We start from the raw sequence: 16,754 nt of genomic DNA, 5'->3' as shown, positions 1-16,754 counted from the left end.
AGGTAGTATCATAGTGCATTGGGGTAAACGGGCCACTCGAGTGGGCCATCACCATGTGCGTCCGTCCCAAGGGCTACGGATTTCCGTAATCCAACCAGAGATGACTGTTATGACAATTGTGTGGGCTGAGCTTCCCATTCAAAAGTTAGATAAGGGGTGCCCAGATCTCAAACTCCCGGCTTCTCATTCCAACCACATACATTTTGACTTTTCATGCAATCGGGTGCTTCCCATCATAATTGTAGACAGGCAGACGTTCATTCTTTAGTCCATTCATAACGTTGAGCTCTCCGCTGTCGAGAAGCCGGACACTATCACCATGGCAGAAAACAACAACGAGCCCAGCCGCTCTCTTCCATCAAAGGATCACGAAGAACTTGCAGCTCATGCTAGCCATGTCAATATTGCCAAGACGGTACCAGGGTCTAGTCACGACGTCGATGTGGCCATGACTCTGTTTGACCACCCAGATCAGATCCACGAGCCTCGCGATCCCACGGAAGAGCGGCGACTGGTGAGAAAGATTGATTTTATGATTTTGCCGTACCTGGCCGTGTGCTATGCCTTCTTCTACATTGACAAAACCACACTCTCTTATGCTGGTAGGTTGAAAATACGTAGTTGGACATATAATACTTACTGTATTGGACTCACACATCTCGTGGTGCAGCTATATTCGGAATCAGGCAAGACCTGGACCTACAAGGGCCCAAGTACAATTGGCTGAGTTCAATGTTCTACTTTGGCTTTCTTGCATGGGCCTTTCCGACCAACTTCATGATGCAAAAGTTTCCCATTGGAAAATACCTGGGCATCAATATTTTTCTTTGGGGTAAGTCGAGGAGAGATTGACTGGCATTGAAGATAAGCAGACTGAGATGAGCAGGGTTTTTCTTGATGCTTCAAGCCGCCGTACACAATTTCGCTGGACTCATGGTCCTTCGCTTCCTCGCCGGTGCCGCCGAGGCATGCTCGGATCCTTCCTTTATGCTCATAACCAGCATGTGGGTAGGTTATTCCCTACATGATCTTTCCTGCATGTGTCGTTGGTCTGTTGTTGATCTAGTGTACAGTATACCCGACGCCAACAACCTGTGCGTATTGGTATTTGGTACACTGCTAATGGTTTGGGCATATCTTTGGGTGGCCTGCTCGGTTACGGTAAGTTCCTGGACGCTCATGTCGACTGATTCGAGACTGATTGTTCAGGCATTGGTAGCATCAAGGGATCACTACCTTCTTGGAAATACGAGTTCCTCATCATTGGCGCGCTATGTTGCGTATGGGGGATCGTCATGTTTGTCTTCTTGCCGGATTCTCCAGTTACCGCCAAGGGTCTGACCCGTGCCGAAAAGCGAATGGCGGTCCAGCGTTTGCGGGAGAACCAGACTGGAGTAGAGAACAAACATCTCAAGTGGCACCAGGTTCGCGAAGCCTTCCTCGACGTCAAGCTATACCTTTTCTTCCTGCTGGGACTGGTGTGCAATGTGCCAAACGGTGGAATCTCGAATTTCGGAACCTTGATCATCCAAGGATTCGGGTTCAGTACTCTTGTGACAACGCTGATGCAGGTTCCCTACGGAATAATCATAGCAATCAGCATCCTTATTTGCGTGTACCTGAACAACAGATTTGTCAACAAGCGGTGCCTCTTCATTCTACTATTCCTGCTACCAAATATTGCTGGTGCCTTTGGCCTCCGATTCGTCCCGGCCAATCGCCAGATTGCGAGACTCATGTGTTACTACTTGACTGGCCCGTACAATGCCGCCTTTGTATTGGTCTTGTCGCTGCAGACTGCGAACACGGCTGGGCACACGAAAAAGGTGGTGACGAATGCAGTTTTATTTCTCGGGTACTGCGCTGGGAATGTACGTCGCCCCCAACCCACATTGACCATCATGATGATGATTTGCTTGCTAACCTGTTGGAACCCACTGTTGCAGATCTCGGGGCCCTTCTTTTACCTCACTAATCAAGCACCGTATTATGAGCTTGGTATTTGGTCCATGATTGTGTCCCACCTGCTAGAGGTCTGTATCATCACCACCTTTTGGATACTGATGAGCCGCGAGAACAGGCGGCGCGATAAGATCCAGTCTGAAATGGAAGGCGGCCTGCACGGTCGCGATCTGGACTCTACGGCCTTTGCTGATATGACGGATCGTGAGAACCTAAACTTCAGGTACATTTACTAGGCGAGACGTGACAATGGCATAGGGATGATACATGCCTGGTCCTATAGAAAAGCCCAGAATATGAACATATGCCACATTGCCTACATTACCTGCCTACATACACAGTACCGAACCTAGAATTGTATATTCCACAGCACGTATCGGATGACACGTATCTTTGTCAGACTTCAGCTCCATCCAGCTCAGTGCTCAATGCTCAGGTGTTCGTGCTCCGTGAAGCTCAGCTCAGCTCAAGCTTCCAGCCGCCATAGTGGCACAGTGCTTTGTGCTTGTGACGTCATCGTGATCCGCTTGTGTTTGACCAGAGAGTCACAAGGGTAATGGGGGAACGGACAGGTACTATAACTTTCTAGGCAGGTAAGCAGGTGGGTGGGTTTGTTTGTACATTACATTACAAGGTTAGGTGATCATCTCTTTACAAATGGAAATCCTTCCCTGATCGGGGCCGTCTATCAAATACCATTTTTTCAAGTACATTATCTCAGAACGCCAAATACCAAGCGAGCTTCCCATCGAACACAGCTAGGTGTTCAGCAGCACAACGCTACTAATAGACCCAGACCATGAGCGAGCACACAAGCCGAGACGGCGCCAACTCCAAGGCATCGGAACCGTCCACAGCCACGCCTACGCAGCATGAAGGCAGCAATCAGGCGCAAGAACCAGTTCGAGGTCATGGCCGTGATGAGGATGGTGGTGATGATGCCGCCTCCCAGTCAAAAGAGACAGACACTTCTGCTCGAAAGCCGGTGCAGTTGAAGTCACACTTTCGCGGCATGCCAAAGGATTGGCCCATCAACCGCAGTAAGTACCTTCCTACTGGTTCTTTGCAGCTTGAGAGTCATTGACCGACCCTACCCAAGAGAAAGAAGAATAAAGAGGCACCGGCATGGCTCTTGCCGCAGAATTGCGTCTTTGGGATGATGTGCATGCTAGTGTTGGAGGCTTCATGGAAACCACTGTACTGAAGTAGGGCAAGCACGTACTGTTCAGAGACATGACCGAAAATATAGAGTGTCATGGTTGTGTAAGAGATCAGGCCAAAAAAAAAAAAGTCGACATAGGTTGGCCTGGCCATGGACACTCCTTGGCAACATCCCAGCCATGGTTCCCCAACCACAGAGGTTGCGTCCCGTTGTATGGTAGATAGACCTTGATTGCTGCCACTGGCATCAATATGTGTGGCCCATGCCACGCTGTCAATCAGGTACTTATTTGACAGACGAATAAACAACCTGGTGCTCAACCCAGCTTTCATGCCAAAGTGAGCTCTCATGGTTCATTGGTCGACCTCTAACGGTGCCTTAGCCGTTTGGTACTGCTCCTCTCCGCCTCTCCATCATCAGGATATCCATTGTCTGTCGCGATTTGAATCATTCCTTTCGAGTCGGCGGTCTTTACTGCCTGGGAGAAGATATGCCCCATCTTTTCGTAACCGCTCACCAAAGGATGCGATCCGTCAGGCCCAATATCCGCAAGCTGAGGCACCTCGTCTCCTCCCCCTTCGCTTGGGTGCATTTCCGCCAACACGACTGGCTTGCCACTGTTTTCGAACCTTGTCATCAGGCTCCGATACTGCCCGTTGATGTCCAGGACGTTTGGTTCGAGGGCACCACCCGATACATTATTGGTCAAGAGAGTGCTCATAATGACAAAAGACCTCGGCGATGTCTCGAGCAGATAGTCGATAAAGTCTTCCATTTGCTCGCCCGTCTTGTCAATGTCGATGTTTTGGAGAATGTTGTTTGTCCCGACATTGATGACGAAAACATTTGGCAGTGCTTCGGGGACAATGTGTGTGGCGTGGTCGTGAATTTGGGTAATGAGATTACCGCCGTATGCCTCCAGGTCATTATCAATCATGTCGCCCAGCCGAACCGAACCGACCATGTTTACTGGTACCCCGAATCCGACGAGGTCGTCCCGAAGCACCTTTCGAAAGCCAACCGTGCCGGGAGATGTCTCGCCCTTGACGATTGATGCGCCAAGGCACATTACTCTGAGAGGGGTGCCATCTGCGATGCTTCCAGCGTACTCGCCACTCGTTTGCGATGTAGTAGAGTTTGCTGAGCAAAACGGTTAGGTCTCATGAAAGCCGACGGACGAAACAGAAATTGATGTTGGCACCAACCTTGACCAGAGTCAGTACTGGAGCTGCTGTTTGTGCTATTATTAGATTCCGCCTGCTTTGATGTCGAGGAAGAGCTGCTGCCAATTGTGTGTGTTGCGGCAAGTGCTGGGTTCGACAAGTCAGTTGAGGATCCAGCAAATTGTCTTCTTCTTTATGGCATATGGGTATTACCAATGAGTATGATGGCTACAGTGACCAGGAGCGATAATGCAGCCAGCGCTCTCTTTGTGTGAAGAAACGAAAGTCGCGAGCTCCATGTCCGGGGGCTCTTTTCGGCAAGAGTGGCGGCCATTTCGTCGAAGCTCACCAAATTTGGTTGATTGTATTGGCCCTCCCGTGTCAAATATCAAGCAGAAAACCCAAGAAAATAACAAGAGAGAAAGAACAATGAGAACGACACTGTACTGCTTGTACCTAGACCTAGAACTGAGAAAGAAGATTGGCAGTCTTAAAAAAGTCATGCTGAATGTGTCTGAGACTGATCGTGATCTGGGGCCCCGACAAGATGGTCCTCGCTCCACCTCCACGAGCCAAGTTTCGCGGGCAGAGAGCGGCACATGCAATAATAGTACTACGTACTACTACTACTACTGTACTAGGTTAGGTGATAATCCAATTGCCTTGCCAATCAATTCATGACACCAATCACTTCATCGAGAAGGAGGATGTTGCGGCGACACAGCCCTAAAAGAGCCAGGCCCCTCAATCTCGCCAAAGCATGCCAAGAGGCGCTTATGGTAATACAGATGCACGTCCGCACGGAAACCGGCACAGAAGGTCTCCATTTTCGAGCTGTCCATATGTGACGGGACACTATATTCAGACAGCTGGTGGCAGCGGCAGCAGCATCAGCAGCACTAGTGTAGAGTCGAACAACCTTATGTTTATCTTTATATTTGTCTCTGATTGTACCCGTAACTCGTAGCATTAAACGGACCTGCTCAACATGCGCTATGGTACTGCCCAGGCTATGCCGTGGGATTGAGACATGTTGATAAAGGAGCTACAGAAGCGAGACATGTTGGTCGTTGTGAAGCAAGAAGAATAAAAGTTATGGAAAAGGAAGACTGGCTGGGAATGAACAAACGTACGAATTATAATAATGGCGGCAGTCTTGCAGACAAAACAAGACTGTCGAAATTCGGACAGCCCAATCCGGGGCCAGGGTTCAAGACTCGAGATGGATAGACAGACCAAGACATTTCAACGAAAACCAAGGCACCGTGCAAGGAGCTAGCAGTGCCAAGAATCTGGCCACGAGTAGATCAGATCCACAGCCCATGATGGCTCTGAATGATTCTCGTCTCCTTACTTCAAGGCTTGGAAATGATGATGATTCGACTTTTGATCAGTCGCTCCAAGCAAGCAAGGTTGTAGCAACAGCCAACCAAGTAGTGGCCCTACCGTCATTTCAGTGTTATTGGATCAAGAGCATAAATGAAGGTTCCCCTTTTAACTCAATGGAACAAGACTGGATCTACGAATATCCATTGATTCAAAGCCCGCAGCGTTCTTTTATTAGACACACTTCTGGAAGTTTTAGGAAACTTTTTAGGGACAGGCGGAATTTCATGTGTTGACAAGTTGGAGCGCTCCATTGAGTTGGCGTATGTAGATTGACAATAGTATTTGTTGACAATCATGGAACATTAAGGGATCTACTGACACTGAGAATTGAGAACAACAAATGTACATATTTCATGCGTAACCCACTATTGCACATGTGCTGTAGTATTGACAAGTTTGCCATGCTTGGAGGCGCTGGAGTTAGTTGCACTTTTTCCAAAATTGTCCAGAAATTGAGCTGCGCATACTTGTGACTAGGACTACAATAAATTGAAAACGAACAAATCAGGACATCCTGTTGTTACCATGGCCCGCTTGGCATAGTGGTATTGCGTCGCACTCGTAACATTTGAATACGTGCGTCATGCGAAAGTCGGCGGTTCAATTCCGCCAGCGGGCATTTATTTTGGTTCAGCTGGTAATATCTTTCAATGTGTTTGGTTTTTTAGATGGTTTTTTTTTTATTCACTTCCTTGGTTGATATCTTTTTTTTCTTTTTTAAACTCTGCAGTTTGCAGAGCTGCATCCCAATGTAACAAAGATAAAGTGTTTGTTTAGTATTGCTGTTTGTTGTGCGTATGCGCTCGATAAGAAACCAATCTCGCTATACTTTGAATTCTAAAAATAAGAAATACTTCACTTACAACTGCATCTACAAAATGGGAAAAAGGGCAAATGTGCCATATGGACTCTATACTTGGCTTGTGACATTGTAATGATCACTGCCCGGTCGTACCGTCCACAAATTCTAGCGCTTTTTGATACAGAGGTATCAAATGTACTCTGTAATGGAACCTAAAAAGTAGGTATCTACTAGGTAATGTACCCTACCTGGCCAGTACTTGACATCCCTAGGTAAATTACGTACCCTGCGCAGATAGGCAAGTCGAATAAAAAGGTGCTACCAAAACTTGTGCGGCGTTATCAATCCCATCAACAACCTTGGAATCCACAGCAATGTCATCGTCTTCTTGAGATCATGCTGCCGAAGCCTTCGTTGTGCTTCACCATCCCGAGCATCCACGATCATATCAAGCTTGACTGTCGAGTCTTTCACCCGGCGGGTCTAACGAAAACATCGGCAGCTGCGACACCATGGCGCCGACACGTTGCCATTGTCGCGCACCCTTACGCGCCTCTGGGAGGTAGTTATGATGATCCGATTGTCGACTTGGTCGGGGGAACGCTGCTTGGGCTGGGTTTCATGGTCGCCACGTTCAACTTTCGGTCAGTCAATCACCAACCACTTCTTCCTTCTTCCGTTGATGGTAGTTTGCGCACCCAGCGCCTTGTCACGGATCGCCCCGACGGGAGGTTTGCGAACAGGTGATAAGCCGGCGCCGCAATCGTGGGAGCTAATACGTCGTCTCACGGTATAGAGGTGCCTCGTCATCGTCGTCAGGCGCTCGCACATCCTGGACGTCGAAACCCGAGCAGGCCGACTACAGTTCAGTCGTCGCCTTCATGACCTACTATGCACACTACCTTGACTCGTCCGACGGTATAAACGCCGAACATGCGCCGATGCCGCCAGTCATACTCCAAGCTGGCTACTCCTATGGCGCACTGGTCACCACCAAGGTCCCACCCCTTGCAGACATTCTAGCGCCGTTTGACAGCCCTCCCGTGGGTAGCGATGCCGCCGATATTCGACTCCGGGCGCAGCACCTTGCTGAGCATCATAACCGAATCGCCACTGGACCTGCCTCTCCGCGTCGGACCATGGGCATGCGAGTCGGCGGGGACGAAGATGTTTCACGCAAGAGTCAAGATGTATCAAGACTCAATCCTCAAGATCTCGAGGACAGGATACGCAGGGGGGTCAAAGATCTGCTTGCGAGGACGAAGCGGGTGCACAAAACCCACAGGCGCAAGACAGATGGGCAGGCCGAGGAGATACTACATCAAGTGGAATGCATGGCCAAGGTGGAAGATCTGCAGGCCTTTCGCAGTGCGTACCTGGTGGTCTCTCCCCCCATTGGTTATGTCACCAACTTGGCCACCATGTCCATCCCAAATCCCTTCAGCGGCTGGTGGCGCAGGACTGGTGGTCGGCATGGCCATGCCAACACCACCCACGACGCCGCAGGAGGCACCGAAAGCGATGCCTCGGAAATGAAGCTCGTGCACAACCCAACCTTGGCTATCTACGGAGACCATGACAGCTTCGTCATGCTACGGAAAATGCGCGAGTGGACAAACAGACTCATGACGGAGACTACAACCCTCTTTCGTGCCGTTGAAGTATCCGGCGCCGGCCACTTCTGGATGGAAGAAGGAACCATTTACAAACTTCGCGATGCGGTTGGAGCTTTCGGAACAGAACTTCTGAATGCCCAAGCGCTTCCGCATGGGACCGGTACTTGATTCGTGTTTAAGCGTGATATGCATACGGGAACCATTTCAGGAGACTTCTTCTTCTTTTTATGCGAAGCAGTAAAGGGTGGAATGGCCATGCGCTTCCGCATGGGACCGGTACTTGATTCGTGTTTAAGCGTGATATGCATACGGGAACCATTTCAGGAGACTTCTTCTTCTTTTTATGCGAAGCAGTAAAGGGTGGAATGGCCATCGATGCTCCAATGCCTGCAGAAAACGTGTTTTCAAAGTCATTATAAACCTGACTGCAGCGTGGGATATAATCTACTACAAATATATACTGCTGTAGACCTTGCTGTTCATCGCTGTCGGATTCGGTTGGATGTAACATGGTAAGCCATCCTACCAAGATTGTAGATGCGGTAGGGAACGAGAATGCGTGATGTCTGTCCATCTCAGTATAGTTCTACAGATACATATTTATCTTGATGTCCCTTTGACCTCCATATTCTGAAAAACTGTTGATTTGATGTGTCTGAGAGCGAGGTGCAAGGCATATTGTTGGTGACATGTGGAGATGTGTTTCTCCTGCATTACTCTTAAAAAAAGAAAAAGATCGAATAAACGTGGGAGAGACCCAAGGTTCTTTGTCTTTACTCCTGCTGATTGGTGGTCAGCATGGATACAAAGCGTGATCACAAGATGTCTGCTTATCCACACGCACAGAACCTAAATTAGTGAAGGTGGCTGGCTCTCTTGTTGGCCGTGTGTTTCAAGGGCCGTCCAATGTGGTTTTTTCTTTTCTTTTTTCCTCCCGTTCGTTCGTTTCTACTTACGAGATGATGCGTTGCCAAAACGACCGGCGCTATCCCCGCTTGCCCCGGCTCTGGAGCGCCCAGGTTTGGTGCAGTTACTCTGTATACTAGGGAAAAAAAGAGACCCCCGCCATCCGCTGACGTCTTTCTTCTGGGTTCCCCAGAGTGTGAGAGATAGAACCTTGAAGCCTGCAGGATGGGGGTGCACTGGGCCACCTGTGGCTGCTGACTTGGGGGCTTCTGGGTGGGTGGTTCATGGTCATGCCGTGGCATTGATTGGGCCTGGCTGCCACTAAGCTCACATGTACCCGCTGCATCGGCCCCTTGCATTCTCTGGGGTCAAGGACTGGGTGCCGGGGCTGATCGCTGTACGTCTTGCACGTGGGGCATCAGCGAGTGGATGGACGATCGTGATGGATGTCATCTGTCTGCCTAGGTAATGTAGGCAATGGAAAACTTGGACCGATCTTGCGGAATAATCTGCTCAAATTGAATGCACATACACTCGTGTATCCTTCATACACTGAGTCTACCCGACATCCATCACCAGAGTCACAGTCTGGAGAACCCAAATACATATCTGTTATCCTACATTCTCCTTGTTAGGCCCTCCCCGCGGGCCCCAGCCTTGCTTTGCATACTACCTACACAGATAGCGGATAGGCGGACCGAGCCTTGGGATCTTTCTCACCGCTGACCTTTCCCAATTGTACATCTACCTACCTGCCCTTTGTCGACAATCTCTCTCCTCCTTCACCCCTCTCGTCCTTCTACTTGTTTCAATCCATACAAACCATCCACGAGCTTTGCGGGAAAAGCCCAGATACATCAAGTGCGTGGACTGATCTTTGCTTCCACTTCCTCGAGTGCGAAGCATTCTTCCAAGACTGTTGCCATTAGCCGACTCCTAACAGTCTGTCTATCAACCACCACACCCGACTCTCGAGACAATAATCGATCCTGCCTCGCCGCTCATACCGCTGTTCCTGCCTCTGATGCCGACGGCTTGCCGCATATTCCTCATTCACATATGATATAGCAATTGCCAGCGCCGAACCTCTTCTCTATAACCTTGCCCAGCCTACAAACCAGCTGCTTCTTGTTCCCGAAAGGGAAAAACAAAAGAGCCAAAGAAGTAAAATCGGCTAGAATGCACCGCACGCACATCAACAAGAAGCTCTCATTCAACTACGACCGCTGCTTCCGCCATGACGCAACTTCTCGTTCCGGCCTTGCGGTCCAACCCTGCAGCAGCGGCAGCGGCAGCGACAACAACTACGAGTAACCCGTTCTTCAAACCATCGTCCCCAACCAAACATAGACCCGCCAGGAACACCACCCAGGAACCCTTGTCACGAGCCCTTAGGAATGCTGGCAACTTACTGCATTACTTGAAAGATGGCCTGTCGCCTGAGGATCGCCACAACGCGAGGCTCTTGGAGGAGCGGAAGCAGATACTGTCGGCTAGACTGCAGCATGCTCAGACTTGGCAGCAATGGGACAGAGCAGCCCACGAGTTAGACGAGCTCGAGGGCAATGAGGACTGGAAGAGGGACAATTCGACCGGAGACTACGATCCCGACCTTATCCAGGAGCGCCTAGAGGCTCTTGACCAAGCGAGGACCAATTGCGACTTGCGTGCGATGCTGCACCTTGTCCGGACCGCGTTGACCAGGGACCTCGGAGGCATGGGCAACATTGACTTGTACCGCCATACCTACTCGGGGACCAAGAGGCTGATTGAGCAGTATGTCGACTCGGCGCTCCAGACCATTACCGCCATTGTCGAGCAAAGCTCTCATCCTCTCCCCGAGGGTCTGTCGTCCAAGGACCTCCTCGACGCCACACTCTACGCCCGCCAAAGCTTTGGCCGGAGCGCTTTGCTCCTCAGCGGCGGTGGAACGTTTGGCATGACACACATTGGAGTCCTCAAGGCATTGTTTGAAAATAATCTACTGCCGCGTATCATCTCGGGAGCCTCGGCGGGGTCCATCGTTTGCTCCGTTGTCTGCACAAGAACCGACGATGAAATACCCCAGCTGCTGGAAGAGTTCCCGTATGGAGACCTTGCCGTTTTTGAGGAAGAGGGCAATGAAGATGGTATCATGGATCATCTGCGTAGGCTCTTCACCGAGGGCAATTGGTCTGATATCAAGCATCTGACCAGGGTCATGCGCGATCTCTTGGGAGATATGACCTTTCAAGAAGCGTATAACCGCACCCGACGAATCTGCAACATCTGCGTCTCTTCGGCCTCGATACACGAGCTCCCTAGACTTTTGAATTATGTCACGTCCCCAAACGTCATGATTTGGTCTGCCGTGGCGGCCTCGTGTTCAGTGCCATTGGTCTTTAGTGCAGCACCACTCCTAGTCAAGAACCCGATTACGGGGCAGCATAGTCCTTGGAATCCAACGCCGCAAATGTGGATTGACGGATCTGTCGACAATGACCTGCCCATGACACGACTGGCCGAGATGTTCAACGTCAATCACTTTATTGTTTCCCAAGTGAACCCGCATGTCGTTCCCTTTTTAGCCAAGGAGGATACTCCATACACTGCTTTTGGGGGTAGTGGAGAACCGGCCGGCGGCCAGTCAGCTTGGGTTTCCACCATTGCAAAGTTGGCGAGGAGTGAGGCTCTTCATCGAATGCAGATAATGGCAGAGCTCGGCATATTTCCCAACTTGGTGACAAAGCTGAGATCGATTCTAAGTCAAAAATACTCGGGCGACATCAATATCGTGCCAGCCATGGGCGTTTTGGACCTGCCCAAGATTCTGACAAACCCGACCACGGAATTCATGCTTCGTTCGTGTCTTTCTGGCGAGCGAGCCACATGGCCCAAGATATCGAGAGTCAGGGACCGATGCGCTATTGAGCTTGCTCTAGACCGAGCTGTCCATGCTTTGAAGGCACGCGTAGTCTTTAGCAAGAGCCAGGCTGATCTCAGGCGTATGATGACCGGTCACATTGCCCATCCTCGCGGGGGCAGCCACGAACCCCTCAATACCATGGTTTCGCCCATCGAGAGTCTCATGACGACCAAGGAGAAGCTGAGGCGGCGCCATCGAAGGTCGAGTGTCAGTAATTTACAGCCAACTCTTGCTCATCGGAAGCACATCCATGAGGCCGACGAGGTGACGGACGACGACACTGACCAGGAGGAACGCCTCGAAATGACATTCAAGCTCTTACGCGCAAAGCCTAAAATGAGGATGAAACGATTGCCTAATGATCATACGCAAAACGGGCCCAGGACAGCTCCACACTTGCATACTTCCAATGAACCGAACGCCTTTGACTTTGCGACATCGCCGTCAAGCAACCGAGGTACATCACACTCGAACCTTTGTCCCTCGACGCCCACCATTGCTATCACGAATGAGGACAATGACGATGCCAAGAACGAGGAGGAGGAGGAGGACGACGACGACGATTCGCGGCCTCCCCTGAGTTGCTCCGTTGAGGAAACAGGCTCTACCCCTCTTGAGTCACAAACCTCTCAAACAGATGAACCACCGATTGAAAATTCCCACGCGTCAGATGCGGATATTGATAGTTACTCTGATCGTAGCCTTGACAATACACGGGTCAATATTTCGAAACAACCAACGGTATCTGCACAAAGCAGGCAAGCCAAAAGCTTGCGTCCAGGCCAGTAGAAGCCATAGCAACCAAAATATGGGCGACTGGGTGGGACAGGTTGGACAGGTTGGACAAGGGCGTTACAGCCTACCTAGTGATCTCAAACGGTTTAGATGAATGATTTACAGACAGCAATGATGGTGGTTATTGGGGTAGCATCGCAAGCTCGCAAGGCATATCATATCAAGTGGTTTTCGACAAACAGATTCAAGCAGTATAGATTTAGCATGGTGTCCAAAGAGGTATACATTGAGGTTTTTTCTTTTTCCACCACTGCTGTGGGACCACATGGCCACGACCATGACCAGTCGAAGCATTGTGTGAATTCGGAGGGGGGTATTTCAGTTGCCCACGCTATTTCTTGCTGACGTCAGCGAGTGTCACCACTACTCGAGAAATGGGTACTGGCCGTGAGTGACCCGGAGGAATATGGAGGTGCGGGATGACCGTCGGTTTCGCCCAGTGCCGAGTACAAACTTGTACGTACGTGTGAAGCTACTACACTTGGGTATCTCACCTAATCTGACACAGGCCCCGTTGAAGTTTCCAGATGCGGGCGCTTCCTTTTTTTTTGTTCTTGGGGGGATGAATGGTTCTCGGATCGTCTTGATTGCTACAGAGTGGTGGTGGTAGTATTTAGTACTCAAAGCAATCGATCGGCCTTCCCGTCTTGGCGAGCTCTATACTACCTTGACCCACAGTGGTGAATTGCACCATCACCTCGACCTACATGACCTTCCGCAGGCATTCGTCCTCTTTTTTTCTTCTTTCTTCTTTTTTGGTGCCCAGGCAATGGCAGTACTTGGGTATAGTGCATAAAGAAAAGGGGTAACAATATTACACGTTGCACCTATACATATACACATGCATACCTACTCTGTACATCAAGTTTGGGTACGTACTACAAACGTTGCGTTCCCTGCAAACAAACAGGCAAACAAGCTTTTTTCTTGGCTGCGGAATGTTTGCAATGCCCCTCCTTCCTTGCACGCAACACCCTTGATGCACAATCAATTTAGGCTTATCAAACATGACCAATCCCCAAAGCTGTAGATTGCGACAGAACCGTTCAAGTCGATTAAAGGGACCGATCGGCTGGCAGTGGAAGAAGAAGATGATGGAATAAATATAGGACGGTTATCGAAAGTATCTTTTGTACACCTGAATGCGCAATGAATGAATGAATGAATGAATGAATGATGCGTGGGTCGTCGACCTTCCCAAAGTAAGCCGTTACTTGACCGTGCGATGTTGATGCAGAACGGCGTTTCCATGACGGTCGAAATCCCCCCCCTCTCCCAAATAAAACGAGAGAGAAAGACTTTAGACGAAAATGGCATGTCCTCTTGTGGACATTGTGTCGGTAACATGCGGAAATAACCATTTGAAAACGGGAATGTCGCTGCGGTATTTTGCATAACCTAGTATGCAGAATTGTCTTGCGAGTACTCTTCTTCTTGCTGGGTATAAAGTGTCCAAGGGTCCCTAACTCTTGGCATCAAAGTGCCGTGTCAGTCCGTCTACTGTAGCCGTTTGCTGTGCCATTCTCGCCTACGCTCCCGAGCAACTCAATGGGCCGCAACTTGTTCACGCTCTCACTCCACACAATGTTATCCCCTAGGCTCTTGACAGCGTGGGCGCTTGCCACGTCTGTCGGACACGCTCTAGCAAGTACGCAGCAACATGGAAGTATGGACAAACGGTATATCGAGGTCCAAGACGACATTACGTACAATGTTTTTGAGCACGCCGCAACGGGCACCAAGATGTCCTTTGTGAACAACTCTGGCATATGCGAGACGACGCCCGGCGTCAATCAATATTCGGGCTACTTGACCGTGGGGGAAAACATGAATATGTTCTTCTGGTATGCACATATTTCTGTCGCCAAGCTACCGCCAGATGGCTTGTGCAATGTCAATCTGGTGCTGAATACTTTCAGGTTCTTCGAAGCCCGCAATAACCCGACCACAGCTCCGCTCGCTACTTGGTTCAACGGAGGTCCCGGATGTAGCTCCATGGTAAATAACTTGTTGTGTCATTTCTTACCTGTATTGAGTTATCTCTCACAAGGATGGCATTTCCCGATGGAGTGCAACAAGCCAGCAGTAGCCTTTGATAAGATGTTCTCAATGGCGGCTACAAACTGATCGACCCCTAATTTGGACAAGCAATTACTAACACACACTCTTATTGTAGATAGGCTTATTCCAGGAAAATGGCCCATGCCACTTTGTGGACAATGAGACCGAGCCAACCCTCAATCCTTACAGCTTCAACGAGTATGCAAATATGCTCTATGTTGATCAGCCGATTGGTGTTGGCTTTTCCTACGGCAATGACACCGTCACCTCGACCGTGACGGCTGCGCCTTTCGTCTGGAATCTGATCCAAGCCTTCTTTGCCCAATTCCCCGAATATGAGACTAGAGACTTTGGTATCTTCACCGAGTCGTACGGAGGCCACTACGGCCCAGAGTTCTCTTACTACATCGAGCAGCAAAATACTGGCATCGACAATGGCACCGTCGAGGGCGACAAGATCAACCTTATAGCCCTCGGCATCAACAATGGCTGGTACAATCTGACCATACAAGAAAAGGCCGCCATTGACTTTGCCGCCAACAACTCGTACCGTGCACTCATTGACGAGGATACAGCCGAAAAGCTCTACAATGCATACGATACCGTCTGTCTGCCGGCCATTCAGAAATGCACAGCGACGGGGACCAATGCGGCGTGCATTGCTGCCGACAGCGCTTGCGAGGGCCGGATTGACAACGTCATCTACAACAGCGCCGACTTTGATCCCTACGACATTCGCTCGGGTTCGAATGACCCAAACCCACCCGAGACCTACACGACCTACCTGGCACGTGCCGACGTGAGGAAGGCCATTGGTGCTGCTTCCACCTACAAGGAGTGCGCCAACAAGCCCGGCCTTCTCTTTTCGCTGACTGGCGATGGTACGTGTTCACGAGGTATTTCTACTTGGACTGCCGATAGATACTAATGACGTGGTTTTCCCGCTAATACAGATGCTCGATCCTTTCTCGAGACTCTTTCCGAGGTTGTTAAGAGCGGCATCAAGGTCCTGACCTGGGCAGGCGACGCTGACTACATTTGCAACTGGGTTGGCACCTTTGGCGTCGCAAACGCCCTGGATTACTCGGGTCACGATGAATTCGCCGCCAAAGATCTGGCTCCCTACACGGTCAACGGCACCGAGTTGGGGCAGTTCAAGACAGTTGACAACCTCAGCTTCCTCAGAGTCTATGAGGCTGGACATGAAGTGCCCTATTATCGTAAATGCCTCCTCGTCTCCTTCGGAACAATTAGACATGACAGCCACTGACACGATTACAGAACCTGAACTCGCACTCCAGGTGTTCACTCAGATAATGCAAGGAAAAGCAATTTCTTCGACCTAGCGAGCGTCCAGAATAAACCTCGAATTTCCTCCACCAGAGTGCATAAACTTATGATACGTGGTATTTTGCCATACTGGCCATAATACTATGCCCAGCTTAAACGAATGTGTAAATATCTTGACTTTGCAATACAATGCTCAGGCCGGAAAGTACACGCCAGTGAGAACTTGAGGTCGACCTTTACATGCTGTCGAAACATCCCAGACTACCGTTGGCCAACCAAGGCCCTCTGGGTCGACGCGGTATGCAATTATGGGAGGTCGCTCCGTTTTGCCTTTTTATTGAAATTGTGAATGGCGAACCAAATTACTCCAACAGTGATCGTTCCTCCAATGAGGAGAGCAATGGTGATTTGTTGCATTGTCTCTTGTCGATGCCTATGCTTAACTGGGTGCGAAAAGGTAACCAATAGTCGAACTGGGGTGACTTGGTTGAGTTCCAAGACTGTCTCTTTTGCAATTTGATTATGAAGGCAAAGAACCTTACTTGAGTGAATGAGACAGATTGTATGTATGTTTGCCGGTTCTCCAGCTACCAAGGACTAATTGAACGAGCTGCTTTGGAAAGGTAGTATTCCGACAACCCGAGGAAGTTGGATTGGTAAAGGATGTTTAGAAAATCTTTCCGCAATTAAAGAAACGAAAAGG

The 16,754-nt window shown here is 49.9% G+C and overlaps 6 protein-coding genes across 6 annotated transcripts; 5 read left to right on the top strand and 1 right to left on the bottom strand.

Annotated features, from left to right (window-relative positions):
- Positions 1–319: 319 nt before the first annotated feature.
- Positions 320–2,198, top strand: PFICI_15155 (uncharacterized protein; the record flags this gene model as incomplete). The annotated part of the gene is made up of 6 exons (XM_007843736.1): positions 320–602; positions 671–832; positions 887–1,008; positions 1,074–1,161; positions 1,210–1,871; positions 1,947–2,198. The coding sequence occupies 6 exons, from the start codon at positions 320–322 to the stop codon at positions 2,196–2,198; spliced, it is 1,569 nt and encodes a 522-aa protein (XP_007841927.1).
- A 563-nt stretch (positions 2,199–2,761) lies between these two features.
- On the top strand, positions 2,762–3,046 carry PFICI_15154 (uncharacterized protein; the record flags this gene model as incomplete). Its single annotated transcript, XM_007843735.1, has 1 exon — positions 2,762–3,046. The coding sequence occupies one exon, from the start codon at positions 2,762–2,764 to the stop codon at positions 3,044–3,046; it is 285 nt and encodes a 94-aa protein (XP_007841926.1).
- A 445-nt stretch (positions 3,047–3,491) lies between these two features.
- PFICI_15153 (uncharacterized protein) lies at positions 3,492–4,621 on the bottom strand (the record flags this gene model as incomplete). Its single annotated transcript, XM_007843734.1, has 3 exons — positions 3,492–4,264; positions 4,330–4,434; positions 4,501–4,621. The coding sequence occupies 3 exons, from the start codon at positions 4,619–4,621 to the stop codon at positions 3,492–3,494; spliced, it is 999 nt and encodes a 332-aa protein (XP_007841925.1).
- Positions 4,622–6,874: 2,253 nt separating this feature from the next.
- PFICI_15152 (uncharacterized protein) lies at positions 6,875–8,262 on the top strand (the record flags this gene model as incomplete). Its single annotated transcript, XM_007843733.1, has 2 exons — positions 6,875–7,122; positions 7,275–8,262. The coding sequence occupies 2 exons, from the start codon at positions 6,875–6,877 to the stop codon at positions 8,260–8,262; spliced, it is 1,236 nt and encodes a 411-aa protein (XP_007841924.1).
- Positions 8,263–10,237: 1,975 nt separating this feature from the next.
- PFICI_15151 (uncharacterized protein) lies at positions 10,238–12,694 on the top strand (the record flags this gene model as incomplete). Its single annotated transcript, XM_007843732.1, has 1 exon — positions 10,238–12,694. One exon carries the CDS (start codon positions 10,238–10,240, stop codon positions 12,692–12,694), a length of 2,457 nt encoding a protein of 818 aa, XP_007841923.1.
- A 1,590-nt stretch (positions 12,695–14,284) lies between these two features.
- On the top strand, positions 14,285–16,107 carry PFICI_15150 (Carboxypeptidase S1; the record flags this gene model as incomplete). The annotated part of the gene is made up of 5 exons (XM_007843731.1): positions 14,285–14,544; positions 14,620–14,698; positions 14,877–15,642; positions 15,715–15,981; positions 16,043–16,107. The coding sequence occupies 5 exons, from the start codon at positions 14,285–14,287 to the stop codon at positions 16,105–16,107; spliced, it is 1,437 nt and encodes a 478-aa protein (XP_007841922.1).
- Between the last annotated feature and the right edge of the window lie 647 nt (positions 16,108–16,754).

Source organism: Pestalotiopsis fici, assembly GCF_000516985.1.
Source record: "Pestalotiopsis fici W106-1 unplaced genomic scaffold PFICI_Scf_15, whole genome shotgun sequence".
Taxonomy (NCBI): Eukaryota; Fungi; Ascomycota; class Sordariomycetes; order Amphisphaeriales; family Sporocadaceae; genus Pestalotiopsis; species Pestalotiopsis fici.
This window is presented reverse-complemented; position numbering and strand designations above follow the sequence as displayed.